This window comes from Musa acuminata, chromosome BXJ2-11 (assembly GCF_036884655.1).
Source record: "Musa acuminata AAA Group cultivar baxijiao chromosome BXJ2-11, Cavendish_Baxijiao_AAA, whole genome shotgun sequence".
NCBI classification, from domain to species: domain Eukaryota; kingdom Viridiplantae; phylum Streptophyta; class Magnoliopsida; order Zingiberales; family Musaceae; genus Musa; species Musa acuminata.
This window is the reverse complement of record NC_088348.1, coordinates 30,134,963-30,153,925: the sequence shown is the minus strand read 5'-3', so window position 1 is coordinate 30,153,925 and position 18,963 is coordinate 30,134,963. Positions and strand designations below refer to the sequence as shown.

At 40.7% G+C, this 18,963-nt stretch overlaps 2 protein-coding genes and 1 pseudogene across 3 annotated transcripts; all 3 read left to right on the top strand.

Annotated features, from left to right (window-relative positions):
- The first annotated feature begins 1,760 nt into the window (after positions 1–1,760).
- On the top strand, positions 1,761–7,528 carry LOC103972607 (transcription factor EGL1-like; annotated as a pseudogene).
- A 1,166-nt stretch (positions 7,529–8,694) lies between these two features.
- LOC135626735 (AT-hook motif nuclear-localized protein 9-like) lies at positions 8,695–14,163 on the top strand. The gene is made up of 5 exons (XM_065132314.1): positions 8,695–9,803; positions 10,433–10,500; positions 11,597–11,728; positions 13,070–13,231; positions 13,594–14,163. Exons 1-5 carry the CDS (start codon positions 9,347–9,349, stop codon positions 13,822–13,824), a joined length of 1,050 nt encoding a protein of 349 aa, XP_064988386.1. The 5' UTR covers positions 8,695–9,346; the 3' UTR covers positions 13,825–14,163.
- An 854-nt stretch (positions 14,164–15,017) lies between these two features.
- Positions 15,018–17,795, top strand: LOC135626246 (proline dehydrogenase 1, mitochondrial-like). Of its 2 annotated transcripts, none has more exons than XM_065131421.1 (5): positions 15,018–15,563; positions 16,035–16,677; positions 16,762–17,002; positions 17,083–17,148; positions 17,326–17,795. In XM_065131421.1, the coding sequence occupies exons 1-4, from the start codon at positions 15,060–15,062 to the stop codon at positions 17,129–17,131; spliced, it is 1,437 nt and encodes a 478-aa protein (XP_064987493.1). In that variant the 5' UTR covers positions 15,018–15,059; the 3' UTR covers positions 17,132–17,148; positions 17,326–17,795. The 2 variants fall into 2 exon arrangements, with proteins under 2 accessions (XP_064987493.1, XP_064987494.1); XM_065131422.1 differs by having other exon boundaries at positions 17,083–17,165.
- Positions 17,796–18,963: the final 1,168 nt, after the last annotated feature.

The window sequence follows — 18,963 nt, the reverse complement described above, 5'->3', positions numbered from 1 at the left end:
TTAAGAGTAAATAGGCCACTCTAACATCAATCTAAGCTTACCACCTAAATTGAAATACGAGGTTGAATTATAGGTAAAGGGTTAGGTGTTTGATAAAAAATATGTCGCTCTAATAGCCTATTTATTAAAGATTGAGGATTCAAAATAATAAATTTTTAAGTTGATATAATGGTATTGCACTACACTTACTCTTATCATGACTAATATATAGATAATAATGCAATCTAAAAGCTTAAGTCGTATATAATTAGATTTTCATGAGTATTCTCTATTCACATTATTTCATGGTAGAAGCTAACGATGAGCCAAGTCGAGATTGAAATTTCTTAGAATTAAGCTTTTTAAGTCTAACCCTAACATCGATCTAAGTTCTCGCATGCACCGCTTACCATTAAATGAAACATTAAGTATAAATTGTTATCACCAAAACATTAAGTATCTAATCGACTCACTTATATATAAAAAAAAAGATTTTGAAACTTTATTCAATATATTTTATATATTAAAAAATATTATTTTGATAGTAATATATTAAGATCATTTATCAGAGTTTGAGACTTCATCGAATATTTTTTTCTATATCTAAAATATTGATCATAACCTAGTGGAGATCAAGAGTTTGAAATATCATTTTTTTGTTTAAAAAATAAATAACAAAATTAAATTTTTTTATTAAAAATATTGAATCCAAAAAAACCTTACGATTAATTATCAAAATCTTTACCAATTAAACTAACTCGCACTATCATGAGACTAACACTAATGACGTAAAAATATGTTGGATGAGGTTTCAAGCTCTCAATCTTTGACTAGATTATGATGCAAAATATATTGAATAAGATTTTTAACGTTCGACCATCATCTTCTATCTAATAAATCCTTGGATACATTGGTCAATTCAGATGTGCTTGGTCTTTTTTAACTATTGATGGCAAGTGGAGGTGAACCAACAGGATGAGAGAAGAAGAAGAAGAAGAAGAAGAAGAAGAAGAAGAAGAAGAAGAGAAGACGGACGTATAGGTGACCATGTTCCTGCTGCCAAGCATGCATTCAAACACAGCGAACCAATGATCCTCGTGCGGACCGGTCATGATCACGTAGGACAATGGCATGCACGCTTGCTTTGCAGCAAGACAATGTCAGGAAGTCCAGTTTGCATTACGGGGCGAGAGTTTGGTACTTCATGCATGACGACTCAGATGGTGGGATGGCAACCTAACTGGGTTGGGAAGACGAGTAGCAGAGATCTTCATCGTTCTACAGACTCCACAGTGTTGTTGTTGGTTCGAGTTATTAATGGCTTTGGTGTCTCACATCACAGCTTTTTGTTTGTCCCAACTCACATTCCAGTGATGGAAGAGATGCGTCCCTCTCTCCAGGCATGATGTGATGCATGATAAATGCATGATGGCCAAGTGAGACGATGAAGGTTGACAGACGTGTGAGATCGGCAGGAAGATTTAGTTAGCCGGAAGATAACAGAGATGGGAGAAGCTTCTGTTCGTGCACCACTGCGTCTGGCTTTTGCTCGGTTGGTCTCGAACTCAATTTTACTCCTCCATGCGCTCGACTCCTTAGTTAGCATGTCCGAGCTGCACCGATTACTGAAAGCATTTGGGTTAAGCTATGTGAATTAATCTCCTCTGATGATTGTGATATCTGTAGGAAAACATTCCATGACAAGACGAGACCTTCTTCTGAGGTTGTAGCTGGTGGCAATTGCCTTCATGTCCGGTGGAGATCCAGTTCTTCGGCCAGCAATGGTGGCGGATCTCAATATCCATGAAGAACTGCCAGAGAGGAAACTAAGCAAGCAACTCGCTGTTACAGTTAGGAAGATCCAGTGGAGCTATGCGTTCTTCTGGTCCACCTCCACCAGGCAACCAGGGTAAAGAAGCTGCTCCCTCTTCTCCCCCCCCCCTCTTACATCTGGTCTTTTAACTGGTTAGAACATCTGCTACTCTGTTTTGTTAGTGTCTTGGAATGGAGTGAGGGACACTACAATGGTGAGATAAAGACGAGGAAGACGACGCAATCAACAGAGCCTGACATTGACCAAGTGGGCCTTCAGAGGAGCAAGCAACTGAGAGAGTTGTATGAATCACTTCTATCAGGTGATTGCAATCGGCAGATCAGAAGGCCTTCTGCTTCACTGTCTCCTGAGGATTTGACGGAGGCAGAGTGGTATTACATGCTTTGCATGTCCTTCGCATTCAGCACAGGACAAGGGTACGTACAACACTCTTCTTCTTACAAGCCCAAGGCTGCCTTTGCCACTATCACCTATTCTTATATTTCATGATCATGTCAAAGCTTTCTCTTCGACTTAGCTTTCAGGTGTTGTTCAGGTTGCCAGGTAAAGCACTAGCAAACAATCAACACATCTGGTTGAACCATAACCAGTTTTCAGATAGCAAGGAATTTGCACGCTCTCTTTTAGCAAAGGTGGAATAGCCAGTAATCATAATTATGTTTCAGTAATTAGATGATTCGATACAAAGCTAATGTTTGGATGCTCTTTCGTTACTGACATGTTTCTCGTGGAACGTCACAAACACTTGCAGGCTGCATCTGTTCAGGTACAATTGCAGTCTTAGTTGCAGTTGATCGTTAATACCATGCACCCTTTTTTGCTGTCTCTTCAGATTGATGATACATGCCAAACAATTAAAATTCTTTTTTTTCTACCGTTATCAGAATCATTAGCTGATCATATAGTTCCCATTCTTAGATGCTTTATTTTTTCTTTTTCTTTTTTTGATAAAATGCACCATCTTGTTGCATTAACCAATGAGCCCAAAATTTTAAATTAATGCAAATATCTTGCGCTCCTATTCAAGATTCACGTCACTATTAATCCCCTAGAATTCATTAAAAAAATATTCAAGATTCAATCACAATCCCTTCGAGCATTGATGGTGTGATAGTCGATTATATCTATATCAACTCGACTTGGCTTTGGGTCAACTCTAAAAATAACTAAGAAGGTGTCTCGGATGCTCGTTCGAGGGTCAACTTGTAATAATACCAAAATTGGGTGGAGTGGCTAATTAGGTTGTTCGATGCTAAGTTAGGATCGAAGTAAAAAAAGTAAAGTTATAGGTGATATCTTCAATCAATCTATGATTTGAGGATCAATCATAGATTTAAATAATTGATCTGATTGATTTTGTGATTTGAGTGTGTGATTAAGGGAAATCTCTCTCTTTTTTAAAATATGTATAAATACTTGTTACTTCAATAAATGAAAATCATCTTTTTTACTATATATTTATCAGTTCTACATGATATCGGAGCTCCTCTTACCTCGAGCAAAACTTCTCCTTCCTCGCTATCCGACAACCTTAATCCCATTTCTTTACTGATTTGCCACCGTTAGTTTCCTCTTCTGCTCAATAGTCCTCTTATGCTAATACTATTTATAGATTTGCAACCATCAATGTTGTTTGCATATCTGATCTAACTCTAGTGAGTAAGTACCCTTGCTCCTCTCCGATGGTCGAGGTGTCCTGCTCATAGATCTTTGAATCTTTCATAGAATGATAATTCTCCAACCCCTTCCTAATTGGTTCTTGCGTTGATCTACATCAAGGCATCACCAATCGCTCTCGCACTCGTATATTAAATATCTTATCTACTTTAATGAAATCAATACAAAAGAAAATTATTATTAATGATTATATGTAAAATATAAAAGTTATCATAAATGATTTAGCTTTTTAATATATCATCTCATGAGTAATGAAAAATTATTGTCCATACTCTTAATGGTCTTGGAGATGAATATAAAGAACTAGCGATACAAATTCAAGCATAAGACTCATTGATATTATTTGAAGAATTGAATAACAAGTTGATTAATCATGAAATATATATGAAAAGATAATGTTGGGACCAACTATCATACCTCAAGTCAATCAAAAATCTAAAAAAATAATAATCAAAGTAATAAAAACTTCAACAAAAGACCAAACAAAATACCTCATAAAGACATTGGTAGTATGTAAAGTCATCATCCTTCATTACACTATCAACCCTAAAATCATGGTGGTAACTTCAACCTAAATAACTCAAGAAATAACTTACACTATAATTATTAATGGCTATAGCATTCCAATAATATTAATCAACTAAAAGTTATCTCCTAGCTTTGTGATAAAATTGGACACATGATAAAAGTTTGTCGATCTCGACCTAAATCTACTAATATACCTAATTGGCCTCAAGTAAACATCATGACTACTCCGACTACTCATCCAAACAATTGGATTATTGACTTCGATTCTTCTTATCTTTAGAACTTATCCATCCACAATGACTATAGAGGCAATGAAGATATTATCATTAGTGACGATAACAGAATCCTTATTATTTACAATTGTTCCACAATACTTAATTCAAATGCTGATACTTTTATACTCGATAATATTTTATTTGCACCTCACATTTAAAAAGAATCTCATTTCTATTTTTCAATTCTACAAACAAAATAATATCTCTATTAAATTCTTTTCTAACTCATTTAATGGATTTGAGTGGAGCATCATTAATATGATGTCAGAATAAAAATAATAACGAGGAGTGGTTGTTAACTTCATAAATCACTTAGCCAATCGTTTTTACTGCTCCAATTGATATATGTCACCTTCATCATCCATCATCTTCTATTTAATAATAGTTATTTTTTTGTTACTTTCTTCAAACTTCCAAATTAATTAGAATTGTAACTCATTATGATGCTTATCTATATAATAAAAATTATTAACTATTTTCTAGAACATCTTTATGCTCTAAACCATTTAAAATTATCTACGTGGGGCCTACGTTAAAACCACATGTATAAATACTCATCACCTCAATTCGACACTATCAAACATAAAAGCCTTATATTTCAAGATCTAAGTATCAATCTTATCTTAATGCTATCCGTTTCTCAATCTTGAACTTGGATTTTTTTTCTATAAATAATTCCAAAATGTTTTTGCTGAACTTCGATAGCATCAGTCTTCATTGAAGTTGCTTCAATTGTATGGTTTGCAATATTGTTTCTTTAACACTAATTATACTTAAAATTCCGTGAAACCCTAAAGTAATATCTGCAATAAGTGAATGACAATTCTAACTTCTCTTCCTTTGCATTTGTCATGGTTTCCTTTGTTTTGCAGACAGTGGTATGCATCCCTATAAAGGGTGGTGTACTGGAGCTTGGTACAACTGAATTCGTAAGTTTCAATCGACTGTTCTTATGAGGATTTCATATAGATTTAATGATCTAGACTTCTCACGCAACCATGCCTCCTTTAATTTGATGTTACTTTCAAGATTTTGGAGGATCCTGCTCTCATAAAGCAGATCAAAAGTTTCTTCCATCAGCTACCAAATCCAGTTTGCTCTGAGCAACCTACATCCACTCCCCAAGTGGCTGAGAATGATGAAGATATGTTATGCCCTGTTCTTGATAATGACAGATAATTCTATGTTCTTGGAGAACCAAAAACAGATTAATATTTGTCAAACACATTTGTATGCCTCTGCTGAACAATCAGACTCAGTCCAATGCAAGGTCGGGGAACATGTAGGTTCTTCTCGTGACAGCTCCAATGACTGCTGCCCCATTCAGCAGCTTGAAGATTTATTTGGATTTGATTGGCTAGATGGCGTCTCTCAGACTCAGAATTGGCAGTTCATTGGTGATGACGAGGATGAGTTCAGCGATGGCCTGCATGGCTCTCAATCTCCCTTTCCCTTAATCCCCTAATCCATCAATCTAGGTGGTCCTGTGAAAAGATAGGAAGAGAGGAGAAGGATCTAGTTCTCTTTGCAGATTGATATTTCAGATCCGACGATGGAGCGCTTGTAGATCAGATAAGGTTTATTTCTTCTGAACAACAAGAAAGGTATGCATCGTAATATTGTTAGATCCAATTTATTTGATTTCAATCTTGGTATAAAAGTTTTTTCCGCATTACAGATAGCATGATTACAGATTCTACGCTAACACTCTAAACACAAATGAGCGTGTATCAATGTCCTTTGTTAATGCCCCGAAAGTTGTCTCTTCTGCGGTGGGGGAGAGAACAAGAAATCTTGATGGCTCTGCTAACATCTTGCGGAACTCAAAACGTGCAAAACCTGATTCATGCTTTCCGAGGGTTTCGCACGGATCCAGCTTCATAACCTGGAGAAAAAGCATGAACACCCCAAAGCCATGCGTTAGAGCCCCACAAGAACTGTTGAAGAAGATCTTAATGGATAGAGCATGGCTGGGTGGTGGTCACCGGCTGAAGCGTCGAGTGAAAAATGGGCTACCGGAGAAATTTTGGAGACCAGAAGGAGGCGCCCGTGCAAGTCATGTGCTGTCAGAGAGGAAGAGAAGAGAGAAGCTGAATGAGAAGTTTCTTGTTCTGAGATCACTAATTCCTTCGGTCAGCAAGGTAATTTATGGCAATTCTTCGAATCTTCTTCTTCATCGCTCATAAATTACTTTTTCTTTCATCAGGTTGACAAGGCATCCGTCCTTGATGACACCATAGAGTACCTGAAAGATCTCGAGAGAAGAGTGCAGGAGTTGGAATCCTGCCGCGGGTCGGTTGAGCGAAGGAAGCATTTTTCTGTAGCAGAGAGAACATCCGGCAACGAAGAGATCATGAACGGCAAGAGGAAAGCATGTGACGTCCACGAAGCAGAGACCCAGCGCCACTGGGCCGTGTCCAAGGATGGTCCGATCCATGTCACAATCACCATGAAGGAGAAAGAGGTGTCGATCGAGATGCGCTGCCCATGGAGGGAACGTCTGCTGTTTGAGATCATTGGATCGATGAGCGACCTCCATTTGGATCCTCTCTCGGTGCAGTCGTCCACTGTCGATGGCATGCTTGCATTGACACTAGAATCCAAGGTTCGGATGCCTCCGAAATCACCACTAGCAGATTGCCTCCTGTGCTGATCTCCATTACTGATTTGCTTATGGTCTTCACTGCAGATGAGAAGCACCGCTGCTGCCTCACCAACAATGATAGAGAGATCACTTCAAAGAGTGATAGCTAAATGCCTGTGATGTATCATTTATATCTATGTACACTGCAACATAATCCTACTCATAATGTCGAAAACAATAGAGTAATAATCAGATAAATAAGAATATTGCATCATCCATGATGAAAGAACCCTTTCACCTGCAAAATGACCAAAGGTTGAAAGATCACATTGAAAGCCTTCCTCTTTGTCCCCAAACAAACTTTTGACTTCAGTGTGCAGCATGATCTCCATGTACCCAAAAGCACAGCATTGAAGCCTTTCTTTCCCCCAGTCTTATTGGCCTAAAGCTCACCAGTGCAACAGTGATGGCAAAGTGCTGAGACCATGGCATGAGCCGCCCAGTCTCACACTTTCTTTGTGGTCATTGTCACCATGAATGCCCCCCATCCATGCTTATCCAAATGCGAAGCTGTGGTGGTTCCACCAGCTGATCTCTTTGGCACAACTTGCTTGCCAAATTGGCCAAGACGTGGTACAGCTGTTCCCTTGTTTCACTCCTGAAAGAGTGCGAGATGCTGATCGGTTGACTCACTTGGCCTCGTGATGATATATTACTGCTTAATCCTTGGTGTCTATTATGAAGTACATGAAAAGGTTTATCGAGGACAAAAAACATGCCTTCAGAGACTCTCTCTCTCTCTCTCTCTCTCTCTCTTATAGACTTGTTTGTTTTGCTGAATTATTTAATATAATTACTCAATATTAGGTGACATTCAAGTCTATATACATTGTTGGACTCCATTTTATTTCAATCAAAATAGCGATTCAGTGCAATGATGTGTTCTAAGAAACCGAACACGCAAAGGACAGTTCGTCCTGCAGCAGGTGAAATCTAACCACGGGAAAGGAGGTGGGGCGGAGATTGGCAGCGCAGCGACGGATGATGGTGGACTTTGGAGTTGCTGAGGCCGAGCACACGAATTCCGAGGATGCCCGCGTCATGTTCTGCTGGAAAAGCTGCGCCACGCTCACCGCCCCAGTTGCAGGCAGCGCGGGACGCAGGGGTCCCGACGCCCCCATTTAAACCTCTCTGCGGCCGCTCCAAACGTGGAGCGCGTGTCGCGCGTCCATCTCCGTCCCCCCCGGATCGGACTGCTCGGGTGACCTCGCCATCGACGTTGGCGAAGGCCTCGCCGCCGTTCCCGCATCAGCTCGACCCGGAATCCAACTTCCCGAGAGCGGATACGTTTCCTACTCTTTGATCCATTCCCCGTCACACCACCTGCCTAGTGATTGGATTTGAAATCGGACCCACATGAGCCTTTGCGGGTAGTTTGTTGAGTTCATGACTTCCCGACGAAACGAGCCCACAGAAGCCTCCGTGGTAGAATTCAATCAGCGCCCTCTATTTGCCTCGCGATTCGTGAAACCAGAGACTTGGACAATCGATTTGAGCTCCGCATAAACTCTTCCACGCATTTGATACCGCCAAGGTGGGTCCGCAGTTGTTCTCGCCCTCGGATAAGTCAGAAGGCGGTGGGTCCCTTTCGGAGGGGAGTGTGCTGTCCCAGCGCTTGCAGCAAGTATCTGAGTTCGTTCCTTTGGATAATATCGCTTACTTTCTGTTTATTCTTTTTATTTTTTATTTTGGGGGGGATAGAAATAAAGCAGGTTTTGTATTTATCCGATCATCACCGTATCCACCGTACGCGCTCACACACACACACACACACACACTCTCTCTCTCTCTCTCTCTCGCTCTCTCTCTCTCTCGGCTCCCTCAGACCCCAGAATTAGCCAGAAATAAAAATACGAGCTTTTTCTTCCTTTCTTCTTTCCGGAGACCGCCTGCCGTGTTGATTACTCTCCCTCGGTTACGACTCTAATCTCCGTCTTCTGCTTTTCCTTGTGTCGCTGGTAACTTTCTCTCTGCAAGGAGCGAAGAGGAGGAGAAGGATCAGAGATAGAGAGAGGGAGAGAAAGAGGGAGCTCGGGTTTCTGGGGAAGCGGTTCTGAGCTTTAACTTCAGCGTTTCCTTGTCTAGATCGTTCCACCAATCCGCGCCGAGCCTTGGTTCTCGCCATTCTTCCGGGAAAAGGAAGCTTTCGAAACTCGCGCTTTCTCTGCAGCGTTTTTTTTGCATTGAAGAAGAGACGAGGAGGGGTAAATCGTAGGATAGAGGTGGATTTTTGCTGGTTGAATAAAGCGGAAATGGCACCCGGATTTTCTCCATCTGCTCTCGGCTCGTTCAGCTAGGTATCGAGTTTGGGACTTCTGGTCGCGATCCGAACCCTAAAGTTCGGATCTTGGTTGATTCGGGTAGAGTTTTCGTGCTGACAGTCTTCAGGGAGGGAGGAACAGCTCCTGCATGGACGGGAGAGATGCCATGGCGATGTCCGGCCCATCCTCGTATTACATGGCGCATAGAGGAATTCCAGGTCCGGGTGCTGGTTCGCAGCCTGGGCTGCATGGGGCGGCACAGCCCGGGATCCGGTCGATGCTGAACCCTGGCACGAGTCTGGCCGTGCCGTCCTCTGGCCTTGGTACGGCAACGTTTCAGGTGGAGTCTCCACCAGCGGTCTCGTCACACGACGGCGGTGGCGGCGATCTGGGCGAAGGAGGGAGCCAGGTGGAACCGGCGAAGAGGAAGAGGGGCAGGCCAAGAAAGTATGGGCCGGATGGGAGTGTAGCTTTGGCTCTCTCGCCTGTTTCCTCGTCCGCGGCTCCTCCAGGGACAGTGATGGCGTCGGGGTCGGGCGCTCCTACGCAGAAGCGGAGGGGGCGGCCACCCGGCACTGGGAGGAAGCAACAATTAGCATCACTGGGTGGGTTAAAGATCTCTCTTTTGGCTCTCCTCTGTGAAAGATACTCCCTTTTTTTTCTTCCATCTGATTCCTCTTTGTTAAATAGCCGGAAGATGCAAGGCTGCGTTGTCTGATATGGACATGAAATCGTTTCAATTTGAGCAATGAGGTGGTGGATATTCATGCTATACGACCAGTACTAGTATCTATGAGAATCTTTATTTCAGAAAGAAACGATGGCCAACAGCTTTGCCTTATATTTTTAGCCTCTTTGAAAGATAGATTATTTAAATAGAGGGGCTTTATCTGACAATAGGAAGATAACTATGTTGTCTCGACTTAAAAAAGGTAGTTGTTCCTTCCCTTTCTCTTTCATGATCCAATTGGTTATGGTGGATAAGGTCGAGAATATTGTAATAGTTCTTTGCTGTAACTTGAGTGAATGCTCTATTATTTATGTGCCGTGAGAACTGTATGAAAAATTGAAGTTTAAATAACCATAATCATATTAAAGGTTCAACACATTACAAGAATATTGTGAGCTTCTTGGCTTATTTGGTTTCAGTTTACTTTTAATTGCTTCCTCTTGATTCCCACATAAACTGCCAAAATAGTGTGTGAAAGCTTCTTTGTCAACTGTCTTTCAACAGGTGAATGGTTTGCTGGTTCAGCCGGATCTGGCTTCACTCCACATATCATAACAATTGCAGAAGGAGAGGTGTGAGTTCTATTGTTTTTAATATAATGGGTTTTAATATGTCCTGTTTCAATAGCTCTCATGTCATTGATAATCTTTTTGGGGTGGCATGCTGAAGGAAAATATTCTTTCTGGATAACAGTATGAGTTATGTCATCACTCAGATGTTATTAAGTTTGCATGGTCTTTACTGTTGTGTGTATTGTGAAACTCAAATGATTGTGCCCAGATATCAGAGTTTCATAACTGTGAGCGCATTCTTTTTGTGTGTGTGTGTGTGTGTTTCAAAGACAATTCAGATACTCATTAATGAACCAAATCCTTCAACTTGAGGGTCATTAAGTGGCATCGAACTGCAATTTGTATCTAAGGTTATGACATTGCATATTAATTAATTCCCAAGATCACAGAAATTTCCATCATTTTGCTTGTCTGAAACTTGCTTGAATCAAGAGGAACATTGTTAGTATTTCTTAAATTCCTGTTAAAAGATGAATATGGTTGTAAAATTGCTTATGTTTTAGGTGAAATTCTTTTAGTAAATAATGTTGAAACAAGCCACAATTGTGCCATTTTTATTTTTCCCAGGAAGTTCTGTATTTTAGTTGCCACTGTGGTTGGCATTAAGTATTAAGCTCTGTAGATATAACTTGACTTATGTTGAAGCATTATCGTATCTGCTTGTTTCTCTTGTATATTCATCGGTGATTTGGTTTTTCCATGCTTTACAGACATGGTCATTGATGTGGTGCCATTGTGTTTCACATCCCTTTTCTGTAAAGCTCTTATCTATTAAGAAAGTTGTAGTGACTTGTAATTTAGATCCAAGTTGCAATTCGCAATTAAGAAACTGTATGGGACTGTTGTTAATTATCCAAATTATATGCTACATTCTTTATTTTTATTTACATACTGGATTATTTTGTTTCAATCAATAATTGTTAAGTATACTTCATTTGTAACTATACTGCTTGAAAGCATCATACATTTGTCATTCCCAATGTCCTTTCTGGAAATTTTTGTTGACCTTGCATGTTTTCCATGTGGAAAGTTTAAAAAGTCTTTCACAGATGTTGTGGTACATACTGATGGTATTCATACTTTATTTTATGTGCAGGACATTGCCGCAAAGATTTTATCATTTTCACAGCAGGGACCAAGGGCTGTCTGTATTCTCTCAGCAAATGGTGCTGTGTCTGCTGTGACCCTTAGGCAATCTGCAACTTCTGGGGGCACAGTCACTTTTGAGGTTCAGAACATCTTTAATTATTTTTTCATTGAGCATTTTCAGTTGATTATGTATTACATGAGAGTATATTTCCAAACACTGTAACCGCCCAAGTTGAATGATGCATCTTACAGGTGTTGTCAAAAATATTGGTATTGTATATATATTGTTGTTGAAATTAAAAATGTTTAAATTATTTGATAGTGGATATGCTTGGAGTCCTTGGACTGATGAAAAGTGCTGCAGTTTGTCAATTTATTAAGTAGTGAATATTCAGTTTTTGAATGATATGGAGGGGTGATACAGGTGATGAGCCATCAGCATTAAGTTTTGATTTTTCTTCATGAATCTGGAGGAAAACAGTTTCTGCTCTAAAATTTTACATGATGAGAGTTCAGATTAACTTGACCATTATCATATAGATGCTTGTTAAAAGTTTTAGTATCACTTTGTTTGTTCATAAGAAACTCTTCTGACTTGAATTACTAACAATCATTTTTTCTCCCAAAATTTTTCCCTATGTCATACGATAGAGCCTATCTCATTAATTATTGTTTGCAAGCTGAAGCACCAAAAGTTAAGTATTACTTAGAGACCTAGCTTCATGATTTGATACTCTGAAGGCTGATATGACTACATCTCCCTATAGTTTGAATTATTCAATGCCCGATTGCTGAAAGGAAAAACAACTGATTCGGAACATAAATGGCACTTGTGTCCTCTAAAATTTTCCAAGGTTTTCTAGATGAAAATTCTAATGACAGATTACTGTATTTTTTTTTTCAGGTTCAAGATTCTTAGATGATTGAAACTGGCAACTTGTACATATAATAATTGTGTGTCTACCACTAATTTCTCAACTCACCTGTCCTTTATACTGCTTCCTCCTCTATGATGTTAATTCTTCATTGCCACTGAAGAATAGTGCAAGACAAATAGCACAGTGGAGCAATCAAGCATTGGTGAATTTAAGTTGTATAATTGTACTATAATCAACATGTGATATTTTTCTAGTAAATGAAGTATGTTGAAACTCTAATTGTACACTTATGTATCTAGCATGTTGTCTTGCTCACTGGCTTCACAAAATTTTGCCGGATGAGATCTTGGATTGTTCACCATTTGGAGGTTTTGGAGGTTAATGAAGTTTCTTTCTATAATATCTCAAAATTTGCATTTTTTTTTTTAAAGTTTGTTTTATTCTCTTTGCTTCACACAAGTGCATACTTTTGCCTTGCAATATGAACATGATGAGTTTAGGTTTTGTTAGCCTCGTAACCAGGTAACTTCAACTATGTGGTTGATCTCAGGATCTCCCTGGTGTCCCATGTTTAACTTATGCTGAGTTTTGAACTTGGTCAGGGCCGTTTTGAAATACTCTGCTTGTCTGGTTCATACATGCTGACCAACAATGGTGGATCTCATAGCAGAACTGGAGGATTGAGCATCTCTCTCTCTAGCCCTGATGGTCGGGTAATTGGTGGTGGCGTAGCAGGGCAGCTTATAGCTGCAACCCCTGTACAGGTAACTGCTTTTAGACCTGAAATGACATCCTCAAATGTTGGTGGTGTGCCTCCATGTGTGTTCGTGGTGGTAATCAAAACTCTCCTATTTAGCAGTTCCTATGCATTTCTTTGTTTAAGTATTCTGAGGTACTGTTACTGTTACTTGGATTCATATTTTAATTGATTATATACCCTACTTTGACTTCTAGAATTGCTTCTTTTCTATGGAGAGAATAAAATGGGAAGGTTTTTGTCAAATCTTGCTGTTACACGCATACTTTTGCAGTCCAACTCTAGTACTGTGCTTCTTTTTATCGAAACCTTGTTTTCATTTCAATCTTAATTACTTATTTGTTGTCCTTCATATATACCTTCTTGTAGGTGATTGTAGGAAGCTTCATTTATGCTGGATCAAAGGCAAAGAACAAAGCAAAAGCCAGCAACGAAACATGTGCGGAGTCAGAACTTGAGGTTGGGGATAATCAAAGTACCCCATACAGTGCACTCCCGAATCAAAATCTTAACCCTTCCTTGGTCATGGGCAGTTGGCCTGGTTTGAGGCCCTTGGATACAAGGAATGCTCATGTTGATATTGACTTGACGCGGGGGTAGCTCTCTAGCTGTTTCCGAGTCAAAATGGTGGTGCTTATATCGGTCATCAAGTTGCAACACTCGATGAGACCTGCAGAACTCGCATTATTTGTCCATTAAATCTCTCGGCTTATGTGAACATGCTGCAGTCCAACGGATCTTATCACCCCTCTGATGCTTCTTGGAGTGATGCTTGCTCTGTGACTTCACTGCTGTACTAAAAGAATCCAGGTTGGATATCTGTTTAAGCTTGCAATGACATGTTGTGCTTCTTTGTCATGCTGCAACTTGTAATTGATCATGGCTTTGTGCTGTCAAATGTGCTGAAATGGACTTTCAATCTTCCTGTTGCTACTTCCAGTGATGATGATGTTTGCTTTGATCGGTTAACTGTTGATGGCAGTTACAGCTTGACATAATCCTTTATTCATTTTTTCATGTAAACAAGTTATTATTATGCTAAGAAATTTTTATTTGTTTCTTCAGTCACTAAGTAACTTCAACTACGATGAGCCATGTAAGAGATTTGATCTCTAGAACTAATCATCCATAACAAGGCTTTCTTCTTTGGACTTTTAACCCTCAACAAATGGGTTTGGCGAATTTTCAACGGCTTTAAAATTACGGACGACTGCAGAAAAAAAAAGTTACAAGAATTGTCTGATCTAATTTTCAGTAGGAATTAGAGGGAATCCCGGTTTTCCTTCCTTCTCCTGTTTACGTGTCCGAGCCCAAGTGTGCTTTCGTCGAATCTTCGCCGGTAACAGACCGAGCGGTGACGTGGCATCGAATCATGTGGATGAGATCCGCTTCGTGTCTTTCACGAACCAGATGGTTAGGCCCCCGATTTAACTTACGACTTGATATCTCGGCGTCATGAACCTATATCGCTGACACAACATGGAACGGTCGAAAGAAGCAGCCACCCGTTCATTGTAACACAACACTCGTAGCGTCTTTTAATTGGGCGAAAGAACGGAGCCCACCGGGATCCACCTCTTCTTCGCTCTTCTATCTAATAATAAGCTGGGAGAAGAAGGGGTACGCGATAAGCGTTTTTTTGGGGAGGGATTAAGGTTACAGCAGAGCATTCTATAACGGGACGGGACCCGTTCCTATCCAAGTAACGGAGTTTCTAACGCCCAAGTTGGGCCGTCATCTTTCTATATATCTGAAGAATAACGCATCGAACTCTCAATCTCATTGCGATTCTTACGCAAGATAGCATATAGCAAACCCCGAGAAGCCGCCCGCAAATGGCGATGGCTACCAAAATCCCCGCCAGAATGTCCCCGTCCCTCGTCGCCCGATCTCTCTCCTCCGCGTCCTCCCTCGCCGAGAAGCTCCCGAAGGCTCCGTCGCCGGCACCCCTGGCCATCGACCTCTCCGACACCCAGCGCCTCTTCGCCTCCGTCCCCACCGCCTCCCTCCTCCACTCTCTCGCCAACCTCTCGGCCATGGCCGCCGGCCCGCTTGTCGACGTGGGCGTCGCGGCTTTGCGGGCCGCCTTGGCATCGGAGGTGCAGATCCTCCGGGCCGCCGCCATCGGGGTGGCACGGGCGACGGTGCATCGCCACTTCTGCGCCGGCGAGGGGTTCGAGGACGCGGGCCGCGCCGTCACGGAGATGTGGGAGGAGCAGGGGCTGCGCTCGATCCTGGACTACGGGATGGAGGACGCTGAGGACAGCGCAGCTTGCGACCGCAACCTCGCCGGATTCCTGCGGACGGTCGAGATGGCGTCGTCGCTCCCGCCCTCCTCCGTAAGTAGTTTATTTCACGATTAAGTGATTCGTAATTGACGAACCTTGAAATGCAACGAGTGCGATAGCAGTGGTTTCTTCGATCGATAGAATCGAATCTCCATGGTTCATTACAATGATTCATGAGAAACGCGTCACGGAAAACGTGACTTGATTCGGGAATCGCTCTAGTTTCTTGTGAGTGGCATAGGAGAGTGAAATGATAGAGAGGTTGTGGTTTCAACTTCATTTTCGTCACCTATGAAGATTTGAAGTTGAGATTAGAAATCAATCAGATGCAGTCATGCAAATAGTCTGGCAAGAAGAACAGGGTAGACGGTGGAATTGCTTTGAATTGGTCAACTAAATTTATTGACCTTCCAAAATGGAGGAATCTAAGACTAATAGAATTTTAGATATGTTATAATTAGAAAATAATTGTTACTTCTTCTCACCAAGAACAAATGAAGCTGACAAAGCTTTTCTGATCAGGCAAGTGTATGCGTAAAGATCACAGCAATTTGCCCCATCTCGTTGCTGGAGAGAGTCAGCGATCTGCTGAGGTGGGAGCAGCAAGACCCGACACTGCAACTTCCATGGAAGACCAATTCGATTCCGGTTCTCTGCGACTCCAGCCCCCTTTACCTCACATGTTCAGCGCCAGATCCTCTAACTGAGATGGAAGAGTGCGACCTCCAACTGGCCTCGCAGAGGCTGTCCAAGATCTGCGAACGATGCACAGAAGCCAACATCCCGCTGCTGATCGACGCAGAGTACACCTCGGTGCAGCCCGCGATTGATTACTTCACGTATGCAGCAGCGGTGCAATTCAATCATGGCGACCACCCTATCGTCTTCGGAACGATCCAGGCTTACCTGAGGGACTCCAAGAAGAGGATGGTGAACGCCGTGCAAGCTGCGGAGCGCGAGGGGGTCTCTTTGGGTGTCAAACTAGTGAGAGGTGCATATATAACAAGAGAGACCAAGTTGGCATCATCCTTGGGCGCGCCGTCGCCCATTCATCCGAGCATCCAAGAAACACACCATTGCTTTAACAGTTGCGCTTCCTTCATGCTCGAAAAGGTCAGGAGGGGATCCGGTGCAGTCGTGCTTGCCACCCACAACGTTCGATCTGGTAGGTGTGCTGTGTTCATCAAGACTCGGTCTCCGTGTTACTTTTGAGTGCCTGGGTGATCATCTGCCGTGGGAACTGTTGCAGGACAAATAGCCGCAGAAAAAGCAACGGAGTTGGGAATTGGGAGGGTTGATCGCAAACTCCAATTCGCACAGCTGATGGGGATGGCAGATGGACTCACATATGGACTAAGGAACGCGGGTTTCCAGGTGAGCAAGTACGTGCCATTTGGGCCAGTGGAGCAGGTCATGCCATACCTGCTCAGGAGAGCCGAGGAGAACAGAGGACTCCTTTGCACCTCCACAGTCGAGAGACAGCTCATAAGGTTTACGATCTCAAACCATTGCACAACCTTGTCACTTTTACTTTCTCCAGCTTCAATCTTCATTGCTATGTTTTCTCCAGGAAGGAGATCTTCAGAAGACTTGCCACTGCAGTTGCTTGGACGACTTAGCATCACTCAAATCAAGGGTTAGGGTGTTTAACATGTATAATTGTACTATAGTAACAACAGATATATGTCTTTGCTCACTCGCCTCACAAGATTTTGCTAGATGAGATCTTGTCTTGATGACAAGTTCTCTTCACACCCTGTTCTTTTCTCAATCTTAGTTGCTAATTTGTAATATACTATATGCCTTCTTATAGGTGATCGTAGGGAGCTTCATTTATTGCCGGATCAAAAGGCAAAGAACAAGGCAAAAGGCAGCAACGAAACATGTAAAGAATTAGAACCTTAGGCTGGGGATAACCAAAGTGCCCTGTACGGAACACTTCCCAATCAATCAAAAGCTCATGTCGACATTGACCTGACGCAAGGATAACTCTCGATCATCACGAGTCAAGATGGTGGCGTTCTTATGGGTCATCAAGTAGCAACACTCCATGAGACCTGCAGAACTGGCCATTAAATCTCACAACTTTTGGTAGCATGTTGCGACCAACAGGTCTCATCATCCCTCTGAAGCTTCTCGGAGAAACGGTTGCTCTGCGACTTCACTGCTGTACCAAAAGAATCTGGGTTGGATATATGTTTAAGCTTGCAGTGACATCTCTGCAACTTGTAATTGATGATGACATTGTGCTGTCAACGTGTTAAACAAGAGATTCCAGCTTCATGTTGCTACTTCCAGGGATGGTTTTTTTGGCCTATGTTGGCTGTCATAATTGCATTGGACAAGCCTTTGGAAATGTAGAACTGAGATAATTTTCATGGCCCAGAAAAGAGTAGGTCGTACCAGTTTTGAAAGATTAAACAATTTATGAGGCAAGGTGACACATTCAGCAAGTTATCAATGGACATAATGTAATACTTCAGATTTAATCTAATATTGGATGTGGGTAAGAATTTGGGTTCATTTATGATGGTTCCATGAGTGTATTAATATTATTAATTTAGGTTTAAATATTTTGAATCAGTAGATTAGACATAATAAAATTAATAGATTAATTATCTCATCATATTGGGTCATGATAAATAGTCTTAAAATTAATAAATATATTATATTAGGGTATAATTTTTTATTATATTAGAGCTTGACGAGAACCCCTAAGTGAGAAAAATTATAATATTTTAGTTTGATTCATATTCAATAAGTTAGATCGAGTTATGACAAGTTCATGTACAAAAAAAAAATGATTCGTAGATCAGATTAGAGGTCGAGAATAAATTCCTACATGATCTTGAATAGAGTCACCCTACTTGATTAATCGTTAAGATTATAATGTGATATCAAGATCTTAAATAGATGAGATTGTAATTCTCTAGTTTGATCTTAAATAGATGAGATTGTAATTCTCTAGTTTTAATCTCGTATTAAAGATGGATAATAACTTAGATTGACTTATAAAGATTTAATGAATATAATCTTTATTTTTTTATCACTTTCTTATTTATACCATAAAATTTTCCTTTATAAAGTGTTTAACGTGTCAAATTTAGTCATTTTACACGTGATTATAGATTATTCAAAGTCCCGACAAAATAAATTCATATGACACAAACCTGAAAGATAAGATTTGAATTCATATAATATAATACGGTTTGATGAATGTATTATCTCAATTGTTCAAGCTCAATAAAATAAAATAAAATGATATCCCATCATATCGGATCATGATGATGACAATTATGTTGCATGTTACAATATTGTGACTATATTAATCTTTTAACACTAAATAGTGATTATAATATCTTAATTAGTTTCACATAAGAAGTAAAATAAAAATAAACTAAAAGATTTAGATGGGTCAACTATCATTATTTTTGGTCAATATTTCATACAT